This window comes from Sinocyclocheilus grahami, unplaced genomic scaffold, assembly GCF_001515645.1.
Source record: "Sinocyclocheilus grahami isolate Dianchi unplaced genomic scaffold, SAMN03320097.WGS_v1.1 scaffold43.1, whole genome shotgun sequence".
NCBI classification, from domain to species: Eukaryota; Metazoa; Chordata; class Actinopteri; order Cypriniformes; family Cyprinidae; genus Sinocyclocheilus; species Sinocyclocheilus grahami.
Window position 1 is genome coordinate 1811733 of NW_015505222.1, and position 19751 is coordinate 1831483.

At 39.1% G+C, this 19751-nt stretch overlaps 1 protein-coding gene across 6 annotated transcripts in view; it reads right to left on the bottom strand.

Annotated features, from left to right (window-relative positions):
- Window positions 1-76: 76 nt before the first annotated feature.
- Window positions 77-19751, bottom strand: part of trak2 (trafficking protein, kinesin binding 2) — a 25164-nt gene continuing 5489 nt past the window's right edge. The window contains exons 3-17 of one of the 6 annotated variants that reach the window (XM_016268119.1): window positions 16347-16505; window positions 12355-12411; window positions 10796-10872; window positions 10573-10689; window positions 10284-10493; window positions 10131-10209; window positions 9212-9342; window positions 8637-8711; window positions 7889-8026; window positions 6951-7030; window positions 6674-6853; window positions 6298-6596; window positions 4640-5119; window positions 4439-4538; window positions 77-2864 (exon numbers count right to left, since the gene is read on the bottom strand). In XM_016268119.1, the coding sequence (XP_016123605.1) occupies window positions 2090-2864; window positions 4439-4538; window positions 4640-5119; window positions 6298-6596; window positions 6674-6853; window positions 6951-7030; window positions 7889-8026; window positions 8637-8711; window positions 9212-9342; window positions 10131-10209; window positions 10284-10493; window positions 10573-10689; window positions 10796-10872; window positions 12355-12411; window positions 16347-16505 (2957 nt within the window). In that variant the 3' untranslated portion in view covers window positions 77-2089. Of the gene's footprint in view, window positions 2865-4438; window positions 4539-4639; window positions 5120-6297; window positions 6597-6673; window positions 6854-6950; window positions 7031-7888; window positions 8027-8636; window positions 8712-9211; window positions 9343-10130; window positions 10210-10283; window positions 10494-10572; window positions 10690-10795; window positions 10873-12354; window positions 12412-12653; window positions 12792-15208; window positions 15464-16346; window positions 16506-17857; window positions 18017-19751 lie in introns of those variants that run through there. The other 5 variants (XM_016268118.1, XM_016268122.1, XM_016268120.1 and 2 more) reach the window with 5 other exon arrangements.

Genomic DNA, 19751 nt, shown 5'->3' on the forward strand with positions numbered 1-19751 from the left:
TTGAATAAAAAGCACATTTTTAGCTCCTGTGTATAGTTATCAAACTCCTCAGGATGAAATTACAGGAACACCGACATGAATTTGTTTGTTTTATTATTAAAAAAACACAACATAATGATACTAATACAGGGTTCTGACAGCTAAACACAGGAAATCACTCCAAGGCTGTGGTTACTATGTCAACAGCACAAAAGAAATCACCTGGTGCTTGATGTCACGACTTGTGGCATCATCTTCAAGCATTGACCTTTGACCTCAATGGCAGCAGAGAGCTTGATGACATCAACAGCAGGATGTAAATAAGGACACTTTGCTACAGAAATCAAATCATGCGTTTAGTACCATACACTTCCACACCGCTGGGATTAGAGATAAAGCTAGTGATGTATAGATGCAGGTATTATTCTGAAGTTTAGATTGTGTTCTTGGCATAGCTGACACAAGCTTATTAAATGTCTTTCCTGTAACAGTTTCTGAACCAAACTGATGGTTTTCCCTGTGCTGTCATTGTCATTTACTAGAAAGCACAAAAGGTCAGTTTACCATTTCAGCTTATAAAATGACAATTCAGGCAAGAAAGACAAATCATTTTGGTTTAAACCCAAAAAGGTCTTTGAAACTTGAGTCCCTTCTCAAACTCCACCAAAAACATGAAATATATTAAAATCTCATTCCTAGCTGAATGGTTGGTAAATAATATTAGCTATCTCTCAGGTTAGATGTATTAACGTACTCTAGTGTTACTTTACTGTTAGATAACACACGTAATGCCTATTTACTAAAAACACAATTCTAGTGGGTTAAAAAATAAAAGTGCATAAAATGAGGAAAGTAGGGACATAAGTGAAGACGACAAGGAAGCAGCACAATCGGTGTCACTAAGGAATTCATTCAGGGGTCAAAGGTCATGGTCAAAGTGTCAAGACAGTGGTTGACAGCGTTAGGGCTACTTCAGAAAGGTTTCTGTAATCACTAAAAATACAATTTGTATGCTTTATATTTAAAGGGGTGTAAATGCAAATAGAATGAGAATAGATCAAATATATCCTACTCTATTGAAGATGGAAACCTGGAGCAAAAATCAGGTTTGAGCAGCAGAACCATTTCAAGCCAAACTTAAAGTACAATCTGCAGTGATGCCTTTTGAGTGTACATATGAACAAATCACTCATTTCCCTTAAATACACAGTCCCTGAATATTATTTCAAATAACACACCAGTTACATGTAGCAGAACAAGTGCCTGTACGAACCCAAATATATCCTGAGCAGTCCAGATCTGCTCTTTTGTGATAAAACTTCCCAATAACCAATTCAGTGCAAAGAAAAAAAGAGGAGCTTACGTCCAGATACACCAGCATGCTGAGGGACGCAAATGCTTGCTTAGACCTTCCACCTGCCCCTGTAATGTTGCAAAAATAGACAATATAGCAGGTAGATGTTCTACTAAATGTCTAAAAGGCTTTAGCCATCTATAACGCTGGACGGACTGACCAACTACACAGAGGAACTCACAGGAACTGCTGAATGAATCAAGACAAACCCCTAAAATGAGGCTGTGGAGATGCGACCATCCATTTCACTTGCCATATTCCATTCTCCTTCGTGTTCATCACCTCAATCTTGTTTATATGATTCACTAGGATGAATCAAAGTCACAGTAAATTCACTTTAAACCTACAGAAACCTTCAGATTTCCAGTTCTTTACAGCATTCCTTTGAACTTCCTTCCATCGATTCAACATTCAACAACCCTCGACACGTACATATCCCTTCCTGATCTATTCAACACTTCACAGCTCCACAGCCTCACGTGTTAATGGAGAGAAAATAAGTGCGATGACTTGTTAAAGAAAGTAAATCAAGGATAAAGGGACATAGATGAACAATAAAGGAAAAAAGAAATTTAGATGGAGAAAAATAGTAGTTTCCTCTTGAGTGCTATAAGGCCTTTAAAAATATTCATTTTAACAAACATGGCAACAAGACACTTTAACTTAATTTTTGTGCTTTAAAAAATGTCTTTCAGCCTCTTTATCAAGGGATAGATATATAATCACTCCTGTTGGTCGGAGACCACGCCCACATCCTTATGAATTATGCAGGTAGGGCGGGGCCTGAGAAAGGGAGGCGTGTCTACATGTGCGGCGCGGTTTGTTTAGGTTCCTCCATGGTGGAGTTGGAAGGGCCAGGGAAGTAGGGTGAGGGGGCGGGACAGGAAAGGACGGACTGGAGACTGATGCGCTACGGCGGCCAACCATGGCAGGCAGACTTTGATTTCGACGAAGCCCATCCAATAAGCTGCCTCCTCCTGTTGCTAGCAAGGTGGCAGATTCCTGTGGATGGGCGCCTTCGGCTTCTGACCTTTGGAGAACTTTTTTATCCAAGCCTAGCTTGCGAAGATGCTCCACGAGGTTGACGGCGTGGCAGTCGGGTTTGGTCGACGGCCCATGAGGAGATCGATCAGGGGTCAGGAGATCCGGTCGTGGGGCACGGCCGAGTTTCAGCCCGTAGACGTCTTGCAGGAAGAGCTCGGCGGGACGGGATGCTAGGAAGTTGTCCGAAGAGGTGGATCGGGAGTCGAAGGGCACAGGAGAGGGGCATGGGGAGTGGGAGGGGGAGTTTGGAGGAGTGCTGGGAAGACGACGTAGAGAAAGAGGCTTTTTGGGTGCCGGCACAGCGGCGAGACCCTGAGCAGAGATGCCTTTCTCCAGCAGGAGCTTGGCGAGACCACCAGGTGGCGCTGCAGGACGGCGAACGGGGAAAGAATCGCCCAGACTCAACCTGCAGGGTGTGACTGGAGTACTGGGACCGGTCCGGAGAGAACTCGGGGTGTTATCACTCACAGAAGGACTGCAGGCAGAGCTGATAAACAGAAAGAAAACAGTACTATGATCAAACAGATCCAAGCATAAGAATATATAAAAGCATATTATATAGTATATTGTATATACTCTACTCAAAAAAATTAAAGGAACACTTTGAAAACATCAGATCGCAATAGGGAAAATATCATGCTGGATATCTATATTGATATGAACTGGGTGATGCCACATCGTTTGATGGAAAATTGAAAAAAAGTGAAAAAAATGATGCAGCAGGCTAGTTCATTTGGCTGAAATTTCATTGTAGCAACTCAGAATGGTACTCCGTAGTTTGTATGGCCCCCACGTGCTTGTATGCTTGCCTGACAACGTCGGGGCATGCTCCTAATGAAACAATGGATGGTGTCATGGGGTATTTCCTCCCAGATCTGGACCAGGGCATCACTGAGCTCCTGGACAGTCTGAGGTGCAACCTGGCGGCATCGGATGGACGAAACATAATGTCCCAGAGGTGTTTTATTGGATTTAGGTCAGGCCTTGTCGTGCACCAGGAGGAACCCAGGACCCACTGCACCAGCGTAGGGTCAGACAATGGGTCCAAGGATTTCATCCCGATACCTAATGGCAGCCAGGGTGTCATTGTCTAGCCTGTAGAGGTCTGTGTGTCCCTCCATGGATATGCCTCCCCAGACCATCACTGACCCACCACCAAACCGGTCATGCTGAATGATGTTACAGGCAGCATATCATTCTCCACGGCTTCTGCAGACCCTTTCACGTCTATCACATGTGCTCAGGGTGAACCTGCTATCACCTGCTATCATCAAAGCACAGGGTGCCAGTGGCGGACCAGCCAATTCTGGTGTTCAATGGCAAATGCCAATCGAGCTCCACATTGCCGGGCAGTGAGCACAGGGCCCACTAGAGGACATCGGGTCCTCAGGCCACCCTCATGAAGTCGGTTTTTGATTGTTTGGTCAGGTATCGGTATCATGCTACCAGTAGTGACACTGACCCTAGCCAAATGCAAAACTAGTGAAAAACAGTCAGAAAAGATGAGTATGGAAAAAAAATGTCAGTGGCCTCCACCTGTAAAACAATTCCATATGGGGGGTTGTCTCATTGTTGCCCATCTAGTGTACCTGCTGTTAATTTCATTAACACCAAAGCAGATGAAACAGATTAACAACCCCCTCTGCTACTTAACTGACCAGATCAATATCCCAGGAGTTTAACTGACTTGATGCTATACTCTGATTAAAAAGTATTCCTTTAATTTTTTTGAGCGGTGTATAATATATATATATATAATAGAGTTTAATGATTAAGTGCCAAAATAAATAAATGATCAATTAAAAATAAATAGACAACACTTCTTTCTATTTTGTTACCTTTGCTGGTTGCACAGATCAACATACATACAGGGTGACCACTCTGCTTCATCAGCGAAGAACTCTTTTGAATCAGTTCTTCTGATTTTACTTTTAAGTAAAAGTTCTTTATAATGAAAAAAAATCAGTGTCAAACTCACTTGCATACTAAAATCTGACAGTTCCTGACTTACTAAAGTAAAAAAGTGCAGTTCAGTAAGACAGCAATAGATCGATGTTGTACCTGGCTGTAACCTGTGTGCTGTCACTGGGATGCAGGATCCGGCAGGTAGTGAAGGTGTATGTGGAAAAAGTGGAGCTCTGATATTTCCCAGGATTTATAGCTAAACACAAACAAAAAGTGATCAACAAACATGCAAACAGGCATTTCATACAGAAACCGGAAAACAAACAGGCAATGCTGTTTGCAGTGACAGCCGTTTACCTATAGAGGGCCCTTTAGATCCGAGATTCAGCTCAAACTGTGAAGCAGCTGATCCGGAGATTCCAGAACTAACTGCAGGAGCAGCGCTGGCTGTCAGGGTAACTGCTGCTGCTAAGGAAACAGCTGTTGCTATGGGCACAGGGGAATTCCTGAGGGATGCAGGAAGGGGCGGGACATTAGCTGGGCTTTGGACACGCCTCCTCTCTCTCTTCTCTTCCGGAGTGGACGATGAGCGCACGTTAAATGTGATTCCTTCCTCGTCTTCCTCTTTTATCTTTGCATCCCGTGGCTCCTCCTCTTTTCTCTTATGTTCCCATGGTAGTTTCTCCTGGTCTTCGTCCTCTTCGAGGTCAGCCAGGTGGTAAACATTGTCCTGAGTGAGAGGGCGGAAGCCTTTGGTAACTACGCCTGGATGGGGGTCTAGAATAGTGGCCAGGTGAGGTTTAGCGAGCTGCTGCCAGTGATGAAGAGTCAGAGAACCTGAAGATCAAGCCAACAGGAACAAATACTCAAAAAACATGGTGACACACTACAATAATGTGCAGTTCTTTACCTTCAGGCATCATCAACAAACAATGATCAATACTGCAACTGAATTTATTCATCCATGTTAAAAGCTTATTTCTATAAACACACACTACTGTTCAAATGTATGGGGTCATTGATGATAAGAAAATTCTTAATAATAATTTTAAAAAGTTTCTTGAGCAGCAAATCAGCATATTAGAATGATTTCTGGAGGATCGTGTGACACTGAAGACTGGAGTAATGATGCTGAAAATTCAGCTTTGATCGCAGGAATAAATTACGTTTTAAAATATATTCACATAGAAAACAGCTATTTCACAATATGACTATTTTTACTGTATTTTACGATTTAAATATTTTAACGCAGTTAACGCACTGGAATTGTGTGAACCAATGATTCAGTAGCCCATTCATAGAGAGAGCCATTTACTGGATTCCTGAATTAATCAACCATTCGACCTGAATGACTTAACTTTCTTTTGCACAACATAAAAGAAGGTATTTTGAATACCGTTGGTAACTAAGCTGTTTTGGTCACTAGTGACTTTCATTGCATGAACAAAAAATACTGAGATGTTTCTCGAATTATTTTCTTTTATGATCTATACTTTGTGTTAGGCCATTGTAGCCTAAACATTTAACACAATAATAGCTTTAAATTATCTTTCGTGTTTTCACAGCCAAATTTAGTTTGCGATTAATTAAATCGCAGCACCCTGTAATTAATTAGATTAAAAATGTTAATCGACTGACAGCCCTAATACGAATACATTTTTAACAGTTTTAAGTTGTATGAATTAAATAAACATCTAAATCTATTATGAACAAACATGAACAATAATATATGTACACATTTTTTCTAGATTAATAAATGCTTAAAATATAAATAAAATGTAAGTTGTTAAGCTCAATACATTAACTGATTAATGAAATAAAATTTATGATAACAATATATATAAAAAAATAAAAATACAAAATACATTTATTTATCAATTTATACCTTGTGAAAGCTTTATAACCAGAGAAAATTAAACGTAACATAAAATGAGAAATTTATCCAAATGCTCAGTCCATACAGTGACTAGGTTATCTGTTTAAAATTTGCAATTTCAGAAAAACTTTCTACTCACCTTCCAATGGTTTAACAATCTGCAGTTTTTCAGGGAGAAATGTCTTGAAACAGCTGGAGGAGATGGAGAATTCTGATAGGTTGGAGAAAGACGAGACGGTGCTTCCCATTGGTGAACTGCAGCCGCTCCCGCCCCCTTCTGACTCCGCAGCCGCCAGCTCCTGCAGCTTCCGCTCTCTCTCGGCCTGGAAGAACTGTCGCTCGCACAGGAAGTTCTGCCTCCGCAGGGAGAGGCGGTTTAGGGCTGATGTGAGGTCGTTTCCTCCGGGAGAGCCGGGCTGACCCAGACGAGAGTTCTCTCTGCAGCACACACAAGATGCGTGTTGGAAACACACAAAAGCATTGTGGGTATAACCACATTGTGCAATCACACTCACTTGGTGGTGTCCACGTCTCCAGCTCGTTCCTCTGTGTTGGGTGTGTGTGATTGATAGGGCACTGGGGTCATGACCACGCCGCTGCGGGCGGAGCCAGGGATCGGAGGCACTGCGGCAACCGCTCTCATCACCGACTGATTGACAGATCGCACCGTCTGGAACACACGCTTGTGGGTCGACCTTCAGAAGGAGCAGACAGGGGTCAAAGGTTAGTACTGCTGAAGGAAAAACGACTATTATAAACGTAACGTGCGTGAGGGAGAATAGTGAGCATCACCTCTGGTCCTCGAAGGCGATTTCCTCTTCTACACTCAGCTCTCTTCTCATAGTACCTTCAATCTCAGCTGCCAAAGAATCCTGAAGGACATAAAAAAAATGAGCAATGCTTATATACCTGTAAACCCAGAGAGCAGAGAGACAGAGACTGGTGCATGCATGAATAAGTGTGTTATTTAAAAAAATTTAAAAACCTTGTCAAAACAAAAGCCAAATAAGAAGTAATTAAAAATAAATAAAATAAAAATAAAACAAAATGAAATGAAATAAAAGACAAAAAACTAAAAATGAAATAGAAAAAAAGAATTAAACAACAAAACAAAGCAAAAAAAAAACAAACAATAAAATTCAGTTACACTAAAAACTAAAAATGAAATGAAAACAAAAATGAAATGAAATAAAAAAAAAAGATATAAACAATGAAACCGAATGAATAAGTGAAATGAAATAAACCAAACGACAACAACAAAATTGTAATAAAATTGGTGAGTGCTTTCCAATGCAAAACTTGCTGCCATAAATGCTGGGGAGTTGTGGGAGCAGCTTCATGTCTATATACTATATTATATATATATATATATGTGTCTATACTATATATAATGCATTGTATGTTTTTGCAAATAATTGTAACCACTACATACATATACATACATCCATTCTTTTTCTCATATTTACTTTTACATGCCTAATTATAGCCCGAATTGCAATACCCACCCATTAAAACACATGATCGGCACCAAATTCCATGCACTATTATAAAAGTATAATGCTTAAAATTATTTATGAAAATATATATTAGATTGCAACGTGAATAATAATGCATTAACAATATCTAATAATGCATTGCATGTGCAGATTACTGAAATGGCTTGTATTAAGAACAGATCAAAATATCATTTTAACAAACAGATGTGTATGAGAGAGATGGAGGTTTCTCACCATAGGGTAGAGTCCATACGACAGGTGTCTGCGCAGGCCTGCAGACGGCGTGCTCTTACTGCGCAGCTCCTTAATCTCCTCCTGAGACTCGTGTAACATTCCCACACACTCTGCGTTCCTGTCTGACAGCTCCTTCAGCTAAGACACACACAGAAGTTTATATTCCACAGGCTGCTGGTGTGTGTCATAGTACAGCAGAGCAGGCCTGTATTACTTTATCAACTTATTGTACAAGATGAATGACCTTGATCTGGTTTTTTTTTTCATTGCGTTTACATGCATTTCATAAAAAGGTCTTACTTCTGGGACAATCTATTGTCCCAAAAAATGTGTTATCGTGCCAGCAGAGAGAGTTCAATATCCTGATATACATGAGATTACAGACACAATCACCACAACACTTCCAGGTCACTATGGTCACAGCATTTATTAACCAACTCTGTCCTGTAACGCGTTAAAACACTCCAGCCTTTATGGACACATTTCATAAGTTCAGCAGAAGTGCAATGATAAGATGGACACACCACATGAATGAAGTTACATGAGTTTACAGCCTTTTCTAAGTCACAGTGACTAAGCTGCTTTGTCTTAGAACTTTATAATTGATGTTTAAAATGCTTTAAGACCTTAAATCAAGCGGATTAACCCAACACTCTATTTGAGTAAAACAGGGCTGTTTATAATCAGAATGATCAGTCTTAATCCAGAGCTGTTTGAGCTGCAGTATGTACAGTCTGTGGAGTTTTACCTCTGCTGTGAGCTGCCGCTGTGCTTCCTTTGAGGCTTGAAGGTGAATTCTCAGCTCTTCTTTCTCTAGTGCCAACTGAGAAACAAACACAGACATATATATGATTATACATCAACATACAGTACCATTCAGTACTTTCAGGCTCAGCAAGGTTGTATTTACTTGATCAAACAACAATAATATTGTGAAATATTAAGACAATTTGAAATATCTGCGTTCTATTTGAATATATTTTAAAATGTAATTTATTCCAATGATCAAAGCTGAATTTTCAGCATACTTTCTCCAGTCTTCAGTGTCACACGATCCTTCAGAAATCATTCTAATTAGGGATGCCCGATATATTGGCCACCATATCGGTATCGGCCGATAAATGCTAATTTTTTCTGTTATCGGTATCGGCCTGATACTGCTCAAGAAACATATTTTTGTGCAAACCATATTTTAGGATTCTTTGATGAATAGAAAGTTCAAAAGAATTTGAAATAGAAATCTTTTTCAACATTATGATCACTTTTGATCAATTTAATGCATATGTACTGAATAAAAGTATTAAATCTGGCATGTATCCTGACCTCTTTGACTCTTTGCTGGAGCTCAACGATCTGTGAGAGGAGTTGTGCGATCTCCTCCTGATGTCTTATTAACTCCTCGTTCTTCTGGGAGAGCTCGTCCGTCAGTGACACCATCTGACTGTTTGACTCTCCTGTTAAACAAACAAAGAGAAACCTACATCACATTCAGTCAGTGAATTCAAAAGCACGTCAATCTGAATGAATCCAATCCGGTTTCACATTCTCAAGGTTCTGTTTACATGAACCCTAAAGCAATTGATTCACATAACCGTTTACATGTGCATAACATGCAGAGGCCAGATGTCACATTCAGAACCGGATAATGAGAGAGCTACTGTGACTAGAACGGTCTTTAGAACTGTCATTTGTCAGAAAAACTTTTTTAACAAATATTTAGTAATTGTTAAGTCTCCTCCATGGACCAGTTTGTAATATGTAAGACAAATAAACACACCCATGTTCATAAGACTTAAAACCTATGTAAACATCCACATTGTGGCACTGTGGTAAATTGGATCGACTGCAGTGTTCACACGAAAGCTTTCCATTCCGACTGAGCCATCAATCTGATTATTTAGTTGCATATAACCACAGCTGATGTGTTTTTCCTGAGGCTCTGTTTTAAACCCTAAAGAGCCACCCAGCCAACATTTTTAGGCATCACAGGCGTTCTTCGAGCTTAAAGGCGTTTCCAAAATTGCACATTGGCCAAAATCAAAAGCAGTTACATGCATTTTTCATGGAATCACAGAATGTACTGACAGACAAAAAGGGTCCATTACAGTACATTTGTGAAGGACAAAGTTAATGAGGGTTTATTTGGTTTATGATGCTGCTTTCAAAGGCAGACACCCATGTAGACAGTATACAGACTAGGTTTAACTTGATTTGGAGCTTGAAAGTCGACGCAGATACTCACGTAGCTCTTTAACGCAGTCGTTCACCAGCTGCTGTTCTTTCTCCTCATAAGTGATGGTCTCCTTCTTCAGGTGACAGGCCTGTAGAACATCAGAGGTCATGCTTTTATCAAACCCTTACGCTCCAGAAACATCATCCAGAGCCCATGACGCACCTCTGATCTCAGGGACAGGTTCTCCTCCTCCAGCTCCTGGAGTTTGGACTGGAGGGCCCCCAGCTGGCTGAGGGCGAGAGCGGCCCCTGTGGGTGTGGGGTGACGTAGCGGCGTGGAGCAGCTGGAGTCGGTCTCGCTCTCCTCGCTGACACTCGCGACCATACGGAGGAGTTCATCCTTCTTCGCCAACTCATGCTGTAGCTGATGAACCTGATAGAGCGATTAGAAGACTTTGGAACCAGCTTATACACATTTACCCTCTAATTTTTCATGTCAAAGCGTGTTGTACCTGGTCTACGGCCTGCGCTAGCTGCTCCTCCAGAGAGTCGTTTCGCTCCTGCAGCACGTGGTTCCTCTGCAGGAGAGACTGACCGATCCGAGCGGCCAATTCCAGGTCACGGTCCCTCTGTGGGACGACATCGTAATGCAGACAGACAGCCAATCAAGAGCTGTTACTAACAAAAACAAACTAGACAAAGCACTTTCTCACAGTTTGCTGACCAATCACTCACTTCAGCCAGGAGGTGCGTGACCACGTCAATGTCATTGTAGGTCTTGGTCATCTGCTCCACCCGGTCAGCGCTGAGGACTATGGTGAGAGAGGCAGACAATATAAATGGGAAAAGTAAAAATGTGAATGCTTTAAAAAAAATTTAATAAATAACTCGCAACTACACTAGTGGTGCATATTCAGTGAGACAAACCAAAACAGGAAGGTGTAAAAACACCCACATGCCATATGGCAAGCCCTACACATGCAATACACACACACACACACTTCCTAACATTGCAATAATATCATGCACAAACCCACAGTGCATTCAAAAACACATGTATTCAGCGGCACTATTAATTGCATGCACTACATAAACTACTGTTCAAAAGTTTGGGGTCAAAAGATTTTTTTTATTTTTTTATTTATTTATTTATTAATACTTTTATTCAGCAAGCCTGCATTTAATTGATCGAAAGTGACAGAAATCTCATCTATAATTTCAAATAAATTCTGTTCTTTTGAACTTTCTGTTCATCAGAGAATCCTGAAAAAAATTTGTATCACAGTTTTCACATAAATTCTTTCTTGAGCAGCAAATCAGCATATTAGAATGATTTCTGAAGATCATGTGACACTGAAAACTGGAGGAATGATGCTGAAAATTCAGCTTTGACTCACAGGAATACATTTAATAATGAATAAATATATTCAAATAGAAAACAGTTAATTTAAACTGTAATAATATTTCACAATATTACTGTATTTTTGATCAAATTAATGCAGCCTCTGTCTTATTTTAAAACATAAAAAACCTCTTACTGATCCCAAACTATTTAATGATAATGTACATGGATCTAAATCTAAAGTCAGTTTCCTCTACACTACCGACGGCTCTCTACTGCACATAAACACTACAACTTTAAAGAGGTCATATTTTCCAGGTCATTTTTTTATAATTCTTGTCAAGAAGGCACCACAAGTTATTTTCCAGCGTCTCATTTATATAATTCTACAGAAGTTTACGGTTTCATTTTTATGAAAACCCTGACAAGCAATAAATCCTAGTCATCCCAAACACATGCAAAATCAGTAAGACATATCGCCCACTACTTGATTCTGTCGTCGCACCAAGCAGCAGTTTTCTCATTCTGCATGGACAGATAAATTGCTTGCCGCAACATACATAACTATATAGCACGATTTGGCTACTGAACCTTAAGGCTTCATGCAAATGAGACCTGTTATGTTTGGCTAACCTCTTCGCATGTGAAATTAGTAACAATGACAAGTCTTAATGTGGGCGGTCTTATGTTAATATGCTTGCAGTTCATGTCGTTTCAAGTTCTTCATTGTATATAACTCTTATTAAATGCTGCTTTCCATGATATGACCCCTTTAATGTGAGTTTCAGGTCGCTGTAGGACACTGCAGCACAGTTAACACACCAGACTAGACATGCTGTTTGCCTGAGGTCAAATACTAGCTCAAAAATAGCAGCAGAAACTAAGAAGGACAGGCGTACTGTAAGACAGATGAGTGGAAAATAGACAGAGCATCAGACAGACCGCGTGTTACCTTTAGAGAGGCTGTTAGAGCCATTATGGGGATAAGAGGAACCAACAGCTAGAAATGCTGCAGAGGGAATGAGAGAGAGGACAGAAGGAGAGAAGGAAGAGAGAGAGAAATAATAGATGCTGAGGAATTGTGGTAAACATCAAGTGAAGGGAGAAAATGAAAAACACCATCACCAGCACAGAGAGAGAGAGAGAGAGATAAGAGAGGAGTAATGAAGCACCTGACAGCAGTCACTGTCCCGTGATCACTCCTGGATTAAAATAAATGCAGTCGCATTAGGTTTACACACACACACTTACCTGAGGAGAGATGGTGAGCTGGGAGTTCTTCACTCAACTGAAGCATCCTGACAATCACAGCACTCTGTCTCTGACATTAACACATTCCTCTATCCAGACCCAAAAACACAGCGACTGAACCTTCATTACCACAGAAAGCACAAGCCTCAAAAACACTCATGCCTCTGCTGTCCTCGATCTAGATCAGACGTCCATATATTAACTAACAGTGTCATGAAGAAACCTCAGCAATAAGTGACGCATTCATAATCACAGATATGCAAAGACCTTTGAGCTCCAGTAAAACATCAGAAGTGAACTGACACCAGCTGATATCACAGTGGCCCTTGCAAAACAGTTTGCTGCAAATGTCTAAAACAGACAAAATGAGAGACCTGGGATTTTGCATAATTAACAATGACAGAACACAATAACACTGCAGCAGGGATGTTTGAGTGACCTGCCATCCTACTTCCAGTGCTGTTATTGTTAACTAAAATACAATTAAAACTATTAAAGATCATATTTGCAAACAGAAATAAAATACAAATATTGGAAAATTTTAACTTATGTAATGCAGTTATTGGAAAGGCAATATTTTTTAAAATATTTAAAAAAATTTAAAAAATAAAAGATATATAAAAAAATCTGAAAACTGAAATTATAGCGCAATTTAAAATATGAATAAAGACTGTATAAATGATAGTAAAATAACACTACCTATTACAGATATAAAAAATAATCTGATTTGACAAAATCGATTTAATTAGATTAGCTGTAATTGCATAGAAAACTCTAAATTAATATATTTAACTGATCTGCTTCTAATCTGATAAATGCAACTAATCTGATCCAGTTTGACTTTAAGTATAATTAATTAGATTATATTTAATTGAATATAAAACACTAAATAACTGACTATTAACTGAGTTCACATACAAAAATGTACTGTAATGGTTATGGCATTTTTGTGAAAATGGCTAGACTTGCATGAATTAATGAGGAGCCATCTAAGGTTTTACAATGATCTCACTACAAACACTACAGAAAATGTTAGTTCTTATGAAATATGTTGAATTTGCATTATGCATTAATAAGATGGTAAATTGTGTACTGGGGATCTTCTATTATGCCTCTCTCTCTATATATTATGACATTGTGCTCTTGTTCATGTCCTCTCATGTTCAGCTCTCCGATTATAACCCTGAAATAGCCTCCATCTGCCCCCTCTATGCCTCTCAGGTTATTTTTAGCAACACATCATCATCCAACTGGGTAAAACTAGGGCAAAAAGTCTCAGCATGTCTCTGGTTGTGAACCCACTGACGAGGTGTCTCTCGTCAAGAAGGCTGCTTCAGCCAAATTCAGATGTGTTTATTTGACATTGCATGTATCATTTATGGAGAAGATATTCACTGCAACACGTTCAGTAAAAAAAAGGTCAAAGATGGCAGACAATGTTGAATGTTGATTAAAAAAAATAAATGCATATTTAATTAAATTATGAAGGGTATGAAACGTTTATTTGCATTTAGGAATACCTATATAAAGCAATATATAAATATAAAGCAAAGCAGGACTATATAAAGCAATTTTAACTGCTTGATTGCTTGTATCATTGCAAATTATAAACTATACTATCATCCAGCTGTAATCTGCGAAATGTGACGGCATTGCATGATGATATGAAGACCTTATTAATATTAACATCATTGAGTAAAACGGTTTTTAAACAATGTGTATAGTGAAAAGCACCATACAAATAATTTTGACTTAAAGTTTTTGTAAAAAATTGTATTATAGTCATAATAAGTATGGATTATTATATTTGAATATGATTATTAAAAATAGTAATTTAATGAAAAAACAAATTAATCAATTATTTACTAAATAGTTATTCCACATCCTGCCCAGTGTTGTCCTCTAAACAATATGCAATTTAAAGGCCATGAAATGTATATATGAATGCATTTATGTAAGCTGTGTGCAAATAAACATCATGTACAAAATAGGGTAAAACATTAAGCATTGCAAATGTTACTTGTAACTATGTAAATCAACTGTAAGTTGAGTCTCCCATGCATTTTCATTGTCGGCTACTTATGAGGCTTCATGTGGGCAGTAGGCAGCTCACTAGGTTTTGAAACGGAGCTGCTATAGTATGTAGTATGGACCAGTGATTATCCTGCTAGGCACATGACATATGCCATGTTGGTCAGCACTGACACACTCTTAAAGACGACATCAGCACAACAAGAGCCGTCACAGGTGACCTCAGAACAAGTGCTTGATCTCAGAGACGCAGAGAAACACGAGCCTCCACCTGTTCACTTGAGCCTTGTTCACTGCAGAAATGAGCAGCACACCCTCAACAAAACTGCCACAACAACTCAAAGGAAACGCTCAACAATACATACTGCATTCACACACGTGCCCTCCCTGTCCGTTACAGATGACCTTGCATTGTCAGAAGTCCTGTAGTGTTTGCAAGCCGCACAGATACTTACAAATAAAACAACACGCTCACACACACATCCTAATGCTCAGTGCATGTACGAATCTCAACATGGTCTCACCTTCTGCAGCGTATTGGTCATAAAGCTCCTCATTCTGTATGTTTAGCACCGGCATGACTGCTCTTCTCTTCTCTCCTCTTTCTATACATCCATCTGTCCCTCTCCCTCCCGCCCCGTGACGCCCGGCCGGCTCTGCTGTCAGCTGCACTTAAGAGACCTGACCACTGAATTCCTGTGCCCTTGCCAAGGATGGGCACACACACACCCTCAAGCATACGCACACCAGTGTAGGGCAACATCAGCAATGCTACTAGCTACTAGCAGTGTCTTGAAACAAAATTATTTTGTATTCTAATGATACAAAATAATTATAGTTAATATATTTTTGTCACACTGTACTACACACGCAGCTCTACTGCGGCGCAAACTGAGGTTAAAAACAAACATGCTGTCCAAAAATTCCCTCTCTCCCTTATGTAACATTGGAAAGTTTGATTGATTTGAATGAATCTGTTCATTCTGACGGTATGTAAATTAACCTATAACAAACATACATTATTTATTCATCTATTACTATTTTTATGCACCCTGGAAAATACAAACAGTACTATAATTACATTTTTTATTAATTATTTTTTTTAATTACACAGAATAAATTATTATTTTTTTTTATTACTTTTTTTAATTTACCTGTTCAAGTTCAAAGTTGGCATGAAATGTAAATGTGTTTTGTAAATGCATGTCATTGATCGTAATAGGAATGATTCATCAATGCATACATTTCCAAAATATGATTTAAAAAACTGTTAATATCATAAATCCTCTGGTGAAACAATAAGGATTTTTAAAAATAATTTGACTGAGATGGGAGTAACAACGAGCATTTTGCAACTAGATAATTAGAACATTTTCCAAAGAAATGTCCATAACTCGTTAATGTAAAATTTTAGTTTTTTAAATAATAGTTTTAAAAACCCTTGATATTTTCAGAGTTTAAATGACCAAGGGAACCCTGCCTATTAGATACTAATTACAAAAAAACTCAAGCTAAAGTCAACTGCAACCTGACTGTAGTTTTAACTCTTTGAATTATGAGTAGCTTGTATTTCGGGAAGTTACCGTTTTAAAGTAGATTCCCCAACAATGGCAATAGCAAGCAAACATTTGTGTACACGTGTATGGCTACACACACACTTACTCATGTAGCGGAAGGTTTCCTCGGCCAGCATGGGTGAGATGGCACTGGGTTCCTCTGGAGAGCAGGAGGGGGAGATGACCCAGTCCTGACCCTCGTAAAGATACAGCGAATCCCCTCCGCAGCCGCTGACAGCCCCGTCACACACCTTACTGCCCTCATCTACAGTCAACAAAACTGCCACAACAACTCAAAGGAAACGCTCAACAATACATACTGCATTCACACACGTGCCCTCCCTGTCCGTTACAGATGACCTTGCATTGTCAGAAGTCCTGTAGTGTTTGCAAGCCGCACAGATACTTACAAATAAAACAACACGCTCACACACACATCCTAATGCTCAGTGCATGTACGAATCTCAACATGGTCTCACCTTCTGCAGCGTATTGGTCATAAAGCTCCTCATTCTGTATGTTTAGCACCGGCATGACTGCTCTTCTCTTCTCTCCTCTTTCTATACATCCATCTGTCCCTCTCCCTCCCGCCCCGTGACGCCCGGCCGGCTCTGCTGTCAGCTGCACTTAAGAGACCTGACCACTGAATTCCTGTGCCCTTGCCAAGGATGGGCACACACACACCCTCAAGCATACGCACACCAGTGTAGGGCAACATCAGCAATGCTACTAGCTACTAGCAGTGTCTTGAAACAAAATTATTTTGTATTCTAATGATACAAAATAATTATAGTTAATATATTTTTGTCACACTGTACTACACACGCAGCTCTACTGCGGCGCAAACTGAGGTTAAAAACAAACATGCTGTCCAAAAATTCCCTCTCTCCCTTATGTAACATTGGAAAGTTTGATTGATTTGAATGAATCTGTTCATTCTGACGGTATGTAAATTAACCTATAACAAACATACATTATTTATTCATCTATTACTATTTTTATGCACCCTGGAAAATACAAACAGTACTATAATTACATTTTTTATTAATTATTTTTTTTAATTACACAGAATAAATTATTTATTTTTTTATTACTTTTTTTAATTTACCTGTTCAAGTTCAAAGTTGGCATGAAATGTAAATGTGTTTTGTAAATGCATGTCATTGATCGTAATAGGAATGATTCATCAATGCATACATTTCCAAAATATGATTTAAAAAACTGTTAATATCATAAATCCTCTGGTGAAACAATAAGGATTTTTAAAAATAATTTGACTGAGATGGGAGTAACAACGAGCATTTTGCAACTAGATAATTAGAACATTTTCCAAAGAAATGTCCATAACTCGTTAATGTAAAATTTTAGTTTTTTTAAATAATAGTTTTAAAAACCCTTGATATTTTCAGAGTTTAAATGACCAAGGGAACCCTGCCTATTAGATACTAATTACAAAAAAAACTCAAGCTAAAGTCAACTGCAACCTGACTGTAGTTTAACTCTTTGAATTATGAGTAGCTTGTATTTCGGGAAGTTACCGTTTTAAAGTAGATTCCCCAACAATGGCAATAGCAAGCAAACATTTGTGTACACGTGTATGGCTACACACACACTTACTCATGTAGCGGAAGGTTTCCTCGGCCAGCATGGGTGAGATGGCACTGGGTTCCTCTGGAGAGCAGGAGGGGGAGATGACCCAGTCCTGACCCTCGTAAAGATACAGCGTATCCCCTCCGCAACCGCCGACACCGCCGTCACACACCTTACTGCCCTCATCTACAGAACAAACACACATCATTCAGCGTCAGTGGCTGATTCCTCAGGTCAGGAGAGACAGTGCTGCACGCCATCTGCTGTTCATTCAAGTCAAGACACACTCAGTCATATTATGAGGAGTCATTATTTTCTTGATATGAGTAAAATAAATAACTTTTAGAGCTTAAAACTCCATAAACAGATAGTTTGTAATGTCAGCAACTAGTCATTATTGCCTGATGTTTTTCTGAGCCATGACAAATGAATCATCCTGACCCATCCCTAGATGTCACACAGATGCATCAGCACATGACCATCCACGCTTACATGTCAGTGATGCCAATTTGGTGATCAGAAACTTGTTTTGAACAGTTTGGTGAACGTGCATGTGGAAAAGTTCACCAAACCTTGTGTTTTAGCACCTCAGCATAGACTCCCAAAATTAGAAGTTAAGCTAAAGTTATAATATGATTTCAGGTTAATTACCACAGAGAATAATTTTACACTGTCCACTGGTTTGTTGAAAAGCAAAATGATATGCACAGTCCAGCATGCAATCATTCTAGAGCAGTGGTTCTCAACCAGGGGTTGCAATATGGCTTAAAATGAACTGAAAAAGACGACAAAAGTAAAAAAAAAAAATCAAAAACAGCCATAAATCAAGATGCAAGCTGATATCACATTTTAACATCTTATTTCAATTTGTTCAGTCTTGTTAAACCTGTATAAATAAGGCAATTTTAAAAGTGTGATTTTTAGACCTGGAAAATTAATATAAATTTCAAGTCATTGACATTTTTATTATGCATATTTTTTTTCTAGTTATGTCAAGCACTTCAATAATTGATTAGGTAGAAATTGCTATTTGTGAGTCAAACGTATATATAACTATAAAAGTTAATCATTTATAATAATTATTATTGCATAAACATAACATGTTTAAAATGCATTTCTGTTAAAACACTTCTATGTCGTCTTCAAGCTTGCATTTGAGCTGCAAATATGTCTAAAGCATCCTTTAGAGGTGGGACAAAATGTTTTTCACTCATGTTTTCAAACTGAAAATATATTCTGCGGTGATCAACACCCTGAGCTTAAGCTGTAATTAACTCCTAAATCAATCCCGGATGCTAAATTTACCCTGAAATAAACAATGCACACTGCAATTACAAGACACACGCTTTAAACGACAGTAAAGATAAACATTCAAACATTTATATATACTGTACATGCAGTCTGAACAACACAATACAAATATACACAATCTAACAATAAATGTCAACCAGCAGACCACAATCAATGAAGATTGAACACACTGGACAGGCTGAAAAGGATTTTAAAATTGAGGTTAATTTCACTATCTTCCCTTCTTTCGCTGTAAAGTTTTCTAACAATGCAAATGTGACATGTAGGCTGAAGTTGGGTGAATATCTGCTTCAGTTGAGCGCTTTACTGTAGTAACTCACTGCAGGAGAAAACCTGTGACTTTCTTTCTCTCTCTGTCTGTCACACACACACACACACACACACACACACACACAAACACACACACACACAGACAGACACACACGGAGCGCTTTACTGTAGTAACTCACTGCAGGAGAAAACCTGTGACTTTCTTTCTCTCTCTGTCTTTCACACACACACACACACAGACACAGACACAGACACAGACACACACACAGACACACACACAGACACACACACAGACACACACACAGACACACACACAGACACACACACAGACACACACACA